Raw genomic sequence first — 13,456 nt, 5'->3', positions numbered from 1 at the left:
TCCCTTAATTAAATATCATTAGACAGTGTGGTATAAACTTTTATTGCTATGTGGATGATACTCAGATATATTTTTCCATAAGCCTAATTAAACTAATGAGTTTGTTAGATTATAAAGATGCCTTGAAGACATAGTGACCTGGATTTCTCCTTCTTAATTCAGACAAGACTGAGATTGTTGTCTTTGGACGTGAAAAATTTTCTAGCCATGTATTTAATCTGGATAACATTAATTTGGCTTCCAGTACTACAGTGAGGCCCTTTGGAGTTATTTTTGTCCAGAATTTATCCTTTGACTTTCATATAAAACAGTTTCTGAAACCGCTTTATTCCACCTATGTTATAATGCTAAAATGAGGAAAATCCTATCTCAGAGTGATGCAGAAAAAACAGTCTATGATTTTGTTACTTCCAAATTGGACTACTACAATTTCTTAATAATGGGCTATCCTAAATATGGATAGTAATAGAATTTAAAATTCTTCTCCACACATATAAAGCTCTCCATGATCAAGTTCCATTGAATATCAAAGATCTCATGGTTCCATATTCCCAACAAAGCCCTTTGCTCTCCTACTGCAGGTTTACTTGTGGTTCTTTGAGTCTCTAAGAATACAATGGGAGGCAGGGCCTTCAGGAAAGTTTCACAAGACAGATTTACTTACAGACTTTACGCTGCACTAACCTTTCAGAATTTTATTAAATATTTATGGACCAAAGTTAATTAAAATTTTGCCTTTCTTCTCACATTTTGCCTGTAATGACTGAAATGGAAAAAAAGCTTTTGTTGCATAATTATATATTTTACAGCTGTATGGTCACATGCTATCAAAATATTAGCAAATAAAGCTGATCACATTCTCCAAAGTATACAACTGATTTGTAGAACTGTTTTTAACTAATCAGCAGCAGATGACACTGAAGAACTGACAAGAAGTTTTTATCTGTAGGAATGATAACATGTCAACTTATAAACTGAAAAGGTCCAATAAATCAGCTGTAAAGTGACTCAGCAGAAACCAAACAATTTTGACTGATTTGTTTTACATTTGGGTCGTGGAGTTTCTGCAAATGCAGCTATAATGAAAAGTAAGGTCAAACTCGGCAAAGCATCATCAGAGTTATTTCAATAATCATGAAAGCACAAGAGAATTTTAAGATTTTGTTCACAGATAATGTTTATATTGACTCATTTTAGTCAGGTCCTCTAAGGAAATGATAATAATCACCACAAAATCCATATGCTCCATTTGTCCTGCAGCAACAGACTATTTTTAGATATAAAAACAGAAGATATGAAAAGGAATCTTTCTTAAAAAGCATAATAAAAAGTAGTTTCATATCATATTGTGAATATTTAGATTTAAAGGTGTATAATATTAATCCAAATTTGCGTATTTTAAGTAATGAACTATGGGAGCATTAAATCAATGCAGTTAAAATTAGTAGTTTTTTTTTATAAACTCTCCTATTTGGAATACAAATTAGATATATTATCATTATTATTAAATATAAGACACAAATGTGAAATATAGGTATAAAGCTCAATCAGCTGTTTAACAGACTATAAAAGATGTGAAATAAAAATGTAAACGTCATTGTTCCAAGGAAAAGTCCTACATCATTAATTCCTACTTATGAAAAATTTTCATTTTGTTGTGCAATGTTTAAGGTTGAATGAGGTATTGTATTATTCCCAGTTATTGGAAGTGATTCTGTTTCATTTCCCAAGTAGAGCTATTTTTAGCTCAGAGATGTCTGAACTTGTTGGCTTGAGTCATACAGATATACGACTCAAGCCTTGCATTACACAGGGACTTTTGGGAAGCCTTATTTTCAGGCATGCGCCACGACTTCACAAGTCACACTGTTACTCCCCAAACCTTTTGCTATTCAGCTGATACAACCAGATAGGCTATGTAATAAAGTGACGAAAGATTCTTTTAACAACTACAAAAAGGAAAATATTGATCGCTGCTTGTGTGGCTTACGGGTAACAACAAGGCTGCTGTTCACAGTGCTCAAACGGAAAGGATCACAGTTCAGAAAAATGTAATTGTTAAGAGATTAATTAAGAGATGCCTATTTTTAGTTCTAACACGATTAACACACCGCTTTTAAACAGGATCATAGTGACTGCGCGGAAACAGATGGGATTTCGTGACAACCGGGAAGTTTCCTCTCAAAGCTCCACCCACCCGGTGCCCTTCCTGAGTAAATCCAAGCGTACCCGCTAGGCGCGTCTACATAAGTGTAGCCGATACTCCTGCATCACAAGCATCAACTGAACATCCTAACAGGATCTGCAGTCAAACTGAAACCTACGTGTCTTCAAAAAAGATTTATCAACATGGAATCTTCTTCTTTCTGTTGTGCATTTGTGTAATCGATTCTGACGTTCTTGTTAATGTTGACAAATCTCTACAAACCGCGGCGGGTTGTTGTTGTCTTAAAACGGTATATTTCTATTTATCTGTAAATGTAATGATAGGCTAACACGAAGAACATCTGCTGCATATTTTAAGATGTTTGCAGTACATAGAAAAAAACGCATTTGACAGTGGTCTGCTCACTGCTCAGAAGGAACCAGGTACAGATCTGTTATAAAACTGATCAATCTCCCTCACTTACTCTGTAACATTTGTAAAGTCTGAACTCTTAAGCCTTTTCTTGGTTGTTATAGTGAAAAGATGCTTATGGTGTCCTGGTTCTTGGTTAGTTTAGTAAGAGTCTTCTTGTATGGCAAAACACAATTGGGAATACAGTTAACTGATCTGTACTTTTGTTTGGCTCTGTCAGTTCCTCTAAAGAGCATCGAGGTGGAGCTGCAGGTGAGGGACCATGTAGCTACAGTGGTTTCCACTCTGAACTACGAGAACAAGGAGGACAAACCAGTAGAAGCTGTTTTTGTCTTCCCTCTGCCTGGAGATGCAGCTGTGTGTCATTTCAGTGCAAAGGTTGGACAGACACATAGTGTAGCTGAAGTGAAGGAGAAACAGCAGGTGAGCTGAACAGAAAGATTTAGCGACTATAAAGGAGCTGAAACACAGTGAAGTTAATGTTACTGACATGTTTCATGTGTTCTGCAGGCTCGAGAGGAGTATGATGATGCTTTGAGCTCTGGTCAGCAGGCCTTCCTGTTGGAGGAGAGTGATCAGAGTCCAGATATATTCTCTCTGAGTGTGGGCAGTCTGCCTCCAGGAGAGAGCACCTCCATCAGGCTGGAGTACGTCACTGAGCTGGCTGTGCAGGCTGATGATGGGCTGAGGTTCTGTCTGCCTGCTGTCCTCAATCCTCGCTACCAACCTCAGGGTAGGAGAACCAGTTAATATGTTTTATCTTAGTGCTCAGCAAACATGCTCATATAAAGAGTTTTATTAAAGTCCATCTGGACTTCATACTGGTGGAAGGTGAGACTATTATGCAGTTGTGTTAGAGGTAAATATGAGGTTTGAAGCCACCTTTCCTTTCAATAAACCAGATGACTTCTAGTTGTCTCCCATGTTGTTTACAGGTAGCGAAGATGTCAGTGTCCAGGTGACCTCAGTACCAGCCTCTCTGGTTCCCTACAGTCTGTCCTTTTCTGCCCGAGTCTCCTCTCCTCGTCCAGTCTCTAAAGTAGAGTCCAGTTGTTCCCTGGAGCCTCTTCAGTACCTCAACACTGATCAGACACAGGCCATGGTAGGTAGAGTGGTGATGTGTCTGCTGTGTGTGGTTGTTACATAGAAGATAAATAACTTTATTAAGTGTGTATTTGTGTTTTTGAACTTCAGGTTAAGTTGGCTGCAGGACACAAGTTTGACAGAGATGTTGAGCTGCTGATTTATTACAAAGATGCCCACCAGCCCACTGCTGTGGTGGAGGCAGGACAGGCCTCTGCAAAGCCTGGTGAGTGCAAGTTAGTCTAGTTATTGGGCCATGTCCACATGGAGATAAGTTTAGGTGAATCTGCTAAAGTTTTATATTGTTTAGATGTTTTATCCACATGAAATCAGTGTTTTGGGATCCTGAAAACTGTAATCTTTAAAGCCAGATTTCAAAGCTAATGAATGTGGTTGTAGAAAAATTAACAAGAATCTAGACTGAGTAAGTATATAAGGTTTATTTACAGGAGAAGTATTGAATAAAGAATTACTTGCAAGTAATGAGAGTGGTCATCCCGACTTGCTTGAAGTCAGGAGAGACTCTGGGGATTCATCAGAGAAAAACTGTTTTATTCAGCTGGTCCCCAGCTGAAGGTCAAACAGCAAAATTATAAATGAGGAATAGAAGACTGAGTGGTGCCACTTTCTTCCAGTTTTCAGACAAAGCCCACATACCACAACAAGCTGATATCCCAAACAACTATTGCTATCTAGCAGGTGCGAAAACCAGTCTCAACTCTGCCATATCAGAGCTCTGGGAAGAAAGTGGTCAGTCTGACCTCACACACACATACACAATGAAAACTGTAACTTCAGTATTCTGTAAAATGAGAACACACAATATGAAAACGTAATAGTGAATGGATTAACAATAATATTGAATAAAAAAACTGAATATACATGTGATTATTATATGAGTATATATGAGTGATTACCATATGCAGCTAAATTTCTTTCACAATTTGAAAACATCACAATTTTGTTTACCTGTTTACTACCCATACACATCTTTCCTAAACCGATGTCTCTTTAGTCCCAGTTCTCCCTGAACCCATTTGCGACACAAACCCTGCTAACAGCTTCAACAACAGCAGAATGCAGTGTTGTGTTTGTGCTGCAGAAGCTACTGAGTATGATGTGGCTTTTACAGCAGACATTTCTTTTTAAAAATGTTTTAATAATTAAATCAGTTCTTTTCTCCTGCAGATCTACCATAGCTCAAATTAATTTTAATCTTTAACAATTGTTACATTCATTAAAATAGATTTGAAAATGTAGATTTGGGGTGATTTTCCCATTCCTCTTATGTTTCAGGAACTCTGATGGGTGATCCAGTGGTGATGGTGAGCCTGTACCCTGAGTTCCCCCAGTCTGTGATGTCCTCACTCGCCTCATGTGGGGAGTTTGTGTTCTTATTGGATCGATCGGGAAGTATGGACTGTTCCATCAATAACAGCAAGCAGGAAGAAACTCGCATTAGCAGTGCAAGGGTATTCAAAAAGTGTAAACTCAGTCATAGAAACACTCTTATCTGTCTCAAATTATCATCTCTTTTTTCTGTGTCTTCCTTCAGGACACTCTGCTGCTCCTGTTGAAGAGTTTATCAATGGGCTGCTACTTCAATATCTACAGTTTTGGGTCCATATTTAAACACATCTTCCCGTAAGTGACTCAGTCCACAAAAATGTGTTTCAGTCATTAATGTCACATGATGATCATTAGATCAGATCAGTTAGTTTGTGTTTCTGATGGCAGTAAGAGTGTAGAGTACAATGAGAAAAGCATGGAGGAGGCTCTGAAGAAAGTTGAGGAGATGCAGGCTGACCTGGGAGGAACAGAGATCCTTGAGCCCCTTGAATACATTTACAAGCAGCCCTGCATTCCCAAGCAGCCCAGACAGGTAATAATGCACGTTCATTAATGCCCCCCCACTTTCTTCCTCTCTCTCAGCGCTGCACCAGTTTACATGAATCTCTGGAACAGGATGGTAGAATATTCAGACTCCTTCATCTGTGGAAGTCACCTATTCCTACATTTTTATGGCATTGAAACACAGCCTTGAAACAGAGTTGCTAAGGACCAAAACCAGCTGTACTTTGAACCTGCTGATTTAAATTAATCCAACAAGTACAAGTTCAAGTTTATTTGTATAGCACATTTTATGAAACAGCAGTTGCCCAAAGTGCTGAACAATAGAACAACAATCACTCCACAGTTGAAAATAAAACACTACACAATGAAACAATAAAAACCAATAAAAATGAAATCAATAAATAATAAAATGAATGAAAAGGTAAAATCAATAGAGGAATAAAATCAATAAAGCTAGATTAAAAAGTAAAACACGTGAATGTCAAGCTCAGGTTTGTTCAAATGCCAGTGCAAAGAAGTGGGTTTTGAGTAGAGACTTAAACCCAGAGACAGACTGAGCAGCTCTGATGTGAAGGGGAAGGCTTTTCCACAGCTTTGGAGCAGCAACAGAGAAAGCTCTGTCACCCCTGGATTTAAGTCTAGCAGATCTTCAGTAAGAGCTGTGAAGAGGACCTCAGAGTCCTGCACCAGTTTACATGTGAATTATAACAGAGTTGCTCAGGATACCAAAACCAACTGTACTTTGAACCTGCTGCTTCAAAGTAACCCAGCAAAGCTGTAGAATCTGCGGAGGACAGTCCTGGCATACTTCATGCTTTGTTCTTGGACATATGGAGGAAAAACCACTTTTACTTATAACAAAGCCCTGAATCAACATCAACACTTGCTGACCCTTAAAGAGTCTTTGGTTGTTCTGCATACACCCTTCCAAGTACAACCCTGCACAACCCTAATGTTTAAACTTGTTTTTACCATGTCTCCATTTGTTCTTCATACTTTGCAACACGTGTGACTCTAACAGCAGTGTTACACACTCTCATTTAATTTCACTGAGAGTTTTCAGTTCATGTGTGGACGTGATGTTGTTTCTCTTCCCAAAGCTGTTTGTCTTCACTGATGGAGAGGTGGACAACACCAAAGAAGTTATTGATCTGGTTAAGAAGAATGCAGGTTCCCACAGGTGAGACTACAACAACACAGCCTGACAGTAAGTGTAACACTGTGGTTGTGTGTGTTTTTAAACAAAGTTTTACTTTGTAGGTGTTTCTCTTTTGGGATTGGAGAAGGAGCCAGCTCTGCTCTTATTAATGGGTTGGCCAAGGAGGGAGGAGGTCATGCTCAGTTCATCACAGGAACTGACAGAATGCAGCCAAAAGTTAGTAAAAATAAAGTCTAATTAAAACGGTAACATCACATTCCAGATACAGATGCATACAGATGAGTTCACCATTTCTAATGTGTTTTAACCATCAGGTGATGCAGTCGCTGCGGTTTGCACTGCAGCCTGCTGTGGCGGACATCTCAGTAACATGGGATTTACCAAAGGGAGTGTCAGCCACTGTCCTCTCTCCACCAATCACAGCAATTTTCCAGGGGCAGAGGTCACTGATTTATGCCCAGCTCACTGGACAGGTAGGAGCACCACCATGGCTCTTGTTTAAAAGCTTTTACTGGTCAGGTTGACAAAAACAAAACATAAGAATAAAATCACATGAATTAATATGTAAAGATATATGTGTATTATTTTAAGGCTGTAATGATTTCTCAGTGTTTAGAGGCAGCAGAGGGCTGTGTGATGGTGAAGTACAGCCTCGCAGGTCATCCCTCTCAGAACCAGCTGCACTTCCGTCTCAAACCAGCAGAGGACACTGGGTAAAGCAATGAGATGATTTTGGTTCTACGTTAGGCATTAAATTAGTCATTGTGAGCATGTAGTTTATGACCTTTAAATGCACAATTTTTTGGTCCCTGTGTCCTCTCTTCTCAGTCTTCCTGCTTGGAAGTTGATCCACGTGGAATATCTTAGAAGATCCTTGTTTTTAAAAGCATATGAAGGAGAAAGGGATGAGAAAAGAGGAGGGTGCAGGGGGGGCTGTAAATGAGGGTGAACAGGTGTGTCCTTGGCAGAGGTCGTCTCAGCATTGATGAGATATAAAAGAAGTTACACAATACACACCACACATTAAGCTTATCTGGCAGAGATCATAATATACATAATGTAGGCTGTAACAGAACAACGGACGTCCTTGTTTCCGAGTCTCATGTCTGAAACAAATATTTCTCATTGTCTCATTTTCCTTCCTTTGTGTCAGTTTCAAGGAAAGTAGAGGAGGAGGAACATTGAGGGTTTTAAAACAGAGTAATGGCCGGTGATGTGCAGTATGTGTTCACCAAAGTATTTAAGTTGCTCTTCTTCTGCCTTCTTCAGATTAACAATCCACAGGTTGGCTGCTCGTACTCTGATTCGCTGCCTGGAGTTGGAGGACAGATCTGACAGAGGACAGCAAGATGAAGGAGTGAAGAAGAAGCTGGTGGAGCTCAGTGTCCAATCAGGAGTGAGCAGTTCTTTTACTGCCTTCATTGCTGTCAACAAAGACAGTGGCGAGTCGATTCAAGGACCTCTGGAACGCAGAAATATTCCAACACCAAGTACGTCTGTTTGTTTCTCCAAAGACTAAATTAGTGAGGAGGAAACTTGTCCAATTCAAAGACAGTGTGCTGGGAGGATGTTCATGAACAAATTATCTTCCAAGCTCCTTTTTGTTATCTGATGGTAAAGCAGAGAAAAGAACCTCACAACTGATGATCTTCATCTGATGTCTTACTCTCTGATCTCAGGGTTTTATTCACCGATGTTGTGTAGTTCTCCAACGATGAGGTTACATCCAGGTGAGAAAAATGTTTAATGACTTTATGACAAAATTAACGAATACAACATACACAAACAAAATAAAAAAAGACCACCAGGTTAGCAAATCACAATTAATATTGCATTTGACTTGTAAAAAAGATCCAGTTTTTAATCTTCTCACTCTTGCAGCATGTGCAAATCTCCTCATATCATTACAAGTGTGTGTTTACATGTACAAAGAATTATGTTTACATGTTTTGAATTATTGAACAACTTTGCAATAAGACATATTTTTAACTGCTTCATGAAACCAACATTTTAGTCTTTCATAATCTATTGTCTTCTCTTCTTCTCTGTGTTTGTTCTGATTGTCTTTTATTGGTTAGTTCCCATGATGGCCTACCCAAGAGTCTATGGTAAGTGAAACTTTGGACAAAATGGAACCACACACATGTGTTTTTGATCATTTCACTAAGATCCATCCATTATTAAGAAGATAAATCCACTATTTTCAGTGTGTTCTACATTTCTTGCATGTGTAAATGTCTTCATGTGAATTATTGAAATATGTGATAGTTTGAATAGTTGATCAAACTTGTCACTGGGAATATTTTTTCATGTGAGTTATTATCACTAGTTCTGAAGTTAACACTGAAGTTGTATTATAATGCTTTGCTTTGAAGTCCTGTAATGTTCCAGTACCTTATAATGGTCACTGAGACTGTGTGTACAGTTATTAGGCAAGTTGTATTTATGAGGATAAATTTTATTATAGAACAACTACAGTGCTCTCGATCAATCCAGTAAAGTTAATAAACCTCAAACCTGGACATTTAAGAAAGGAAGTGAGGCTTTCGCTTTAAGAGAAAATTATTGTAAAAAAGTATTGGGCAGCTATTAGCATGCAGAATTATTATGCAACTAAATGAAAAATGAAAACTTCCACTTCTCATCTCACTTATTTATTTTCATCTTTTAATGTCAGAATTTTAAACAAACTCAAAATTTACAAATAAACATTTATGACATTGAACAGGAAAAAAAAAAAAAAAAAAAAATCAGTGACCAAAGTAGCCACCCTTCTTCTCAGTAATGGTCATAAGTCTTCCATTCACAGAGTCGGTCAGTTTCTTGATCTGTTCACTATCAACCTTTTGTGCAGCAGCAACCACAGCCTCCCAGACACTGTTCAGACTGGTGGACTGTTTCCTTCACCGTAAATCTCACGTTTAAGAAGGACCCACAAGTTCTCAGTAGGGTTTAGGTCAGGTGAGCATGGGGGCCATTTCCTTATTCTTTCATCTTTAAGGCCTTTACTGGCTAGCCATGTAGTGGAGTACTTCGATGCGTGTGATGGAGCATCGTCCTGCATAAAAATCATGAACCTCTTGAAAGATGCAGACTTTTTCCTGCACCACTGCTTGAAGAAAGCGTCTCCCAAACCTGGCAATAGGTTTGGGAGTTCAGTTTGAGTCCATCTTCAACCCAAAAAGGTCCAACTAGCTCATCTTTAATAACACCAGCCCGTACCAGTAACCCACCTCCACCTTGCTGGTGTCTGAGTCGAAGTGGAGCTCTGTGACTATAACTGATCCAGCCACGGGCCCATCCATCTGCTCTGTCAAGAGACATTCTCATCTCTTCAGTCCATAAAACCTTTGAAAAATCTGTCTTTAGATATTTCTTGGCCCAGTCTTGATGTTTCGGTTTATGTGTCCTGTTGAGCGGTGGTGGCGTTTCAGCCTTCCTTACCTTGGCCATGTGTCTGAGCACTGAACACCTTGTACCAGGTTGCAGTTCTGGAATATGACAGTGCTGGAGGATAATGGGTTCCTGGCAGCTTCATGTTTGATTCATTTCAAATCTTTTGCATTTCAATTTTGTCTTTTTTACTCAACACGTTTCTGACTTTTTACAATTTCTGACTTTCAGAGTAAACTACATCTCTTTTTTGGCCCATTTTGCCTTAGGAAAAGAAGCACCCTAATAATTACGTACATCTTAAGATGTTGATTTCCATAGATCACACCCTCCCTCGTTAGACACATACACATCACCCTATATGTTTAAATCCAATAATCATTGAAGTTTATACAGCTTGGAGTTGGAGAACATGCATGAAAATGATGACATGGTCAAAATACTCACACAGTGTATAAGAGAGAACCACGCAGAGGCATTTTCTATACTTACAGTGAATGAATGAGAGTGGACATTTTTTAATTTTTTGTTTTTTACCTAAGTCTTTTTTTTTGTATGTATGTATGTATGTGTGTGTGTGTGTGTGTGTGTGTGTGTGTGTGTGTGTGTGTGTGTGTGTGTGTGTGTGTGTGTGTGTGTGTGTGTGTTTTCTTCTATAATGTCATGTTTTAAACCTTAAAAGAGCCTGGGAGTTTAAATTTTTTCAGAACCTAAAATTCTAAACATAGGCAGGTTGTTTGATAAGTGCCTGTTAGTTCTAGTTATTTGTGTTATCTCCAAATAAGATAAAGCTTTATGGCAGGTGTATCTATTTTCTGCAGTGTGTTGTGTGATCAATGACCTATGAAAACATTTTTCTGTGAATCAGACTGTATTTGTGAGAGACTGTGCTCTAGTTTCTGGTTGTTTGTGTATCTGTCCACACATTTTCATGTACTACAGTGACTATTTATGCATGTGCAGCTAATGCTCTGCTTCTCTTTAGATTCTGCTGATCTGGTGTGTGAATCAACAGAACTTTTGGAAACCTATCATTTTGCTGACTTGACTGAAAGTAAGTAACAGTTTAAAGATGTTATTAAAGATATGTTGACAATTATTGATGAATTTGCTGTTTAAATGTGCCAGTTTTATAAAACTTTTCTGATTTGGTGTCTCAGTGAGGTCAGTTGTGTTTTCACACCATATCCAGGTCAAATGGTTCATGACCTAAGACCTGTACTACAAAGTGGGATTAACATACAAGGCATATCTCACCGTTACCTTGGTTGACTTACCCAGACATTGACAATTCTGATAAGCAGTACTTCGAAGCTGGTTATCAACTCGGTTATTGAACCCAGGTCTTTTCCATGTCGATCGGTGCACGCTAACATTAAAAGGGTGGTGTTTGCGGCGTCTGACCAATCACAAACATTGAGAACCTCACTTTACCGTGGAGGAGCAGACAATTAACCTTTGATAAAATGAAGAATTCAAACACATCATCCAAGCCAAAAGCAACACTGTTGCCGCAGCAACAGCCAGGAGGGAATGCTGGCACAAAACTGGAGACTCTTTTAGCGTATGTCAGATTATACAGTATTAATTCATAGTACAATATAAACAGACGGCACTCAATTCTACTTTATTACGGCCCAGATGTTTAGGGCAGAGCGCTTTCTCAGAGCTCTTCCTTTATATTTTCAGTTCTTTTTAAGCTCAGCACCGCTGAGCTGCAGTTCTGCCATGTGTGACCATTATTATTAACCATATTAATTCAGATGCAACCCTAGTGGAGCTAACAAGTCAATAACAATTACAAATCATACTTCAAAGCGTTCAGCGTTCATCAAAAGGATGCATCAGTCCCTAAAAACTCTTTCTCTCCTAAGCGCTCCTTTCACGATCTAGAAACCAAAGTGGACAGGATGTTCTAAGAATGGGTGGACATTTTTCAATAGAAGTGTTTGGTCAGGAGGTGGTGCTTTTATCCTCATTAATCTGTTATCCAGAACATGATCTGCTCCGGAGGAGGGTAGCCATTCAGCATAAGTTACCATGGTGATTTACCCCAGTAAGAATTTTACCAGCCTCGTAGTACAGAAAACCCAGGATTGACGCTGAAGATACCTTTATTAGAGGAAATCCAGCTTCGTAGTCCAGGCCTCCGTGTTCAGAGAGTAATAAGGCTCAGCTGTCTTTTCCATGAAACCCTGCAGATGTAGATTATATATTGTAAATTACATCATTTTAGTTTTTCCATTTTTATAATCGGACACCGGTTAACTCGGCCTACATATGTATATTATATTTGTTCTTCTTTCCCCCTCCCCACACAGGTTATGATGATGTAGAAGATGAAGCTGCTGTTCCCCAGCAGCCCCTCAGAGGCCCTCTGCTACAGTTGGTGTCCCTGCAGAAGGCGTCTGGTTACTGGATGCTGGATGCAGCTTTGGCCTCTGCACTTGGAAAAACCAGTGAGGAGGTGGAAAAGTCAAAGCCTGCACCGGTGGGTGAAAACAACAGCACCCAATTTATGATGGAGTAATAATAGCAGGTTTCACATGGAAATGATCACAGGAAACAAAGATTACAAAAACACCCCAGTGTGTGTGTGTGTATATATATATATACATATATATGTGTGTGTGTTAATTACCACCGAGCTGGAAAAGTTCAGCAAAAGTGTCTTAATTGTCATGATGTGATCACACTAAGTTTAATCTGAAGCATTTTCCATTAAGGTGCTTTGTTGTATTTGATAACTTTGTTAATTTACCTGTTTTGTGTGGTTATCTTTGTTTAATCAGGTTAACAAGGAGGTGTGGGCCACCATTCTGGCTCTGATCTGGCTTCATGGTTTCAAGATGGATGTAAAGGAGGAGTGGGAGCTTTTGGCCATGAAGGCTGCATCATGGCTCCGTGCTCAGAATGGTAATATGTACTTATGTGAATGTATATAAGCTGGTTAAAATGAACTTTTGTAATCACGATATTTGCTTTTTTCAGCACCATGTGTGACAGAGTGTGTGGAAGCAGGAAATGTGCTGCTGGGCTGCAGCGTGCAGAAAGACGCTCTGGGGATCTGAGGTTTTTATTAAAGAGGCTTCATTTTCAGAATGCATATTGCTCTTTGCAACATGTGCCTTTACAATGTACCTTACTATGATTGAACTGCTTCTATCTACTGTGTACAAAATCCACAATGTAATGGCTTAAGGTATGTACACTGCAGTTACTGTGCAAATAAACTATAGTAGTTAAGCAGTTAATTTGTTTACTATTGTCAACATGAGCTACGTTTGGACTTCTTTTGGCCTCAGGGCAGACTAAGTGAATTATAAAAATAGAATACTACTAGAATAAAATAAACTACAATTAAATATTAAATTATTAATAACAATAAA

General features: G+C 38.8%; 1 protein-coding gene across 1 annotated transcript; it reads left to right on the top strand.

Moving 5' to 3' along the window:
• The first annotated feature begins 1,841 nt into the window (after positions 1 to 1,841).
• LOC121645537 (von Willebrand factor A domain-containing protein 5A-like) lies at positions 1,842 to 13,321 on the top strand. The gene is made up of 21 exons (XM_041994026.1): positions 1,842 to 1,860; positions 2,215 to 2,361; positions 2,560 to 2,589; positions 2,799 to 3,001; positions 3,089 to 3,311; positions 3,514 to 3,680; positions 3,773 to 3,887; positions 4,958 to 5,133; positions 5,217 to 5,305; positions 5,399 to 5,543; positions 6,616 to 6,695; positions 6,776 to 6,890; positions 6,989 to 7,147; positions 7,284 to 7,387; positions 7,944 to 8,164; positions 8,354 to 8,404; positions 8,753 to 8,782; positions 11,053 to 11,121; positions 12,389 to 12,558; positions 12,860 to 12,983; positions 13,059 to 13,321. Exons 1-21 carry the CDS (start codon positions 1,842 to 1,844, stop codon positions 13,136 to 13,138), a joined length of 2,517 nt encoding a protein of 838 aa, XP_041849960.1. The 3' UTR covers positions 13,139 to 13,321.
• Positions 13,322 to 13,456: the final 135 nt, after the last annotated feature.

This window comes from Melanotaenia boesemani, chromosome 9 (genome assembly GCF_017639745.1).
Source record: "Melanotaenia boesemani isolate fMelBoe1 chromosome 9, fMelBoe1.pri, whole genome shotgun sequence".
NCBI classification, from domain to species: Eukaryota; Metazoa; Chordata; class Actinopteri; order Atheriniformes; family Melanotaeniidae; genus Melanotaenia; species Melanotaenia boesemani.
Note: the sequence above shows the minus strand (reverse complement) of the source record. Positions and strands in the feature narration are given on the sequence as shown.

Excerpts from the sequence above, each read along its gene's own strand:
- LOC121645537 (XM_041994026.1), top strand. Across the intron at positions 6,891-6,988 it reads CTGACAGAATGCAGCCAAAA|GTGATGCAGTCGCTGCGGTT; the intron begins GTTAGTAAAAAT and ends TTTAACCATCAG. Across the intron at positions 8,165-8,353 it reads CAGAAATATTCCAACACCAA|GGTTTTATTCACCGATGTTG; the intron begins GTACGTCTGTTT and ends CTCTGATCTCAG.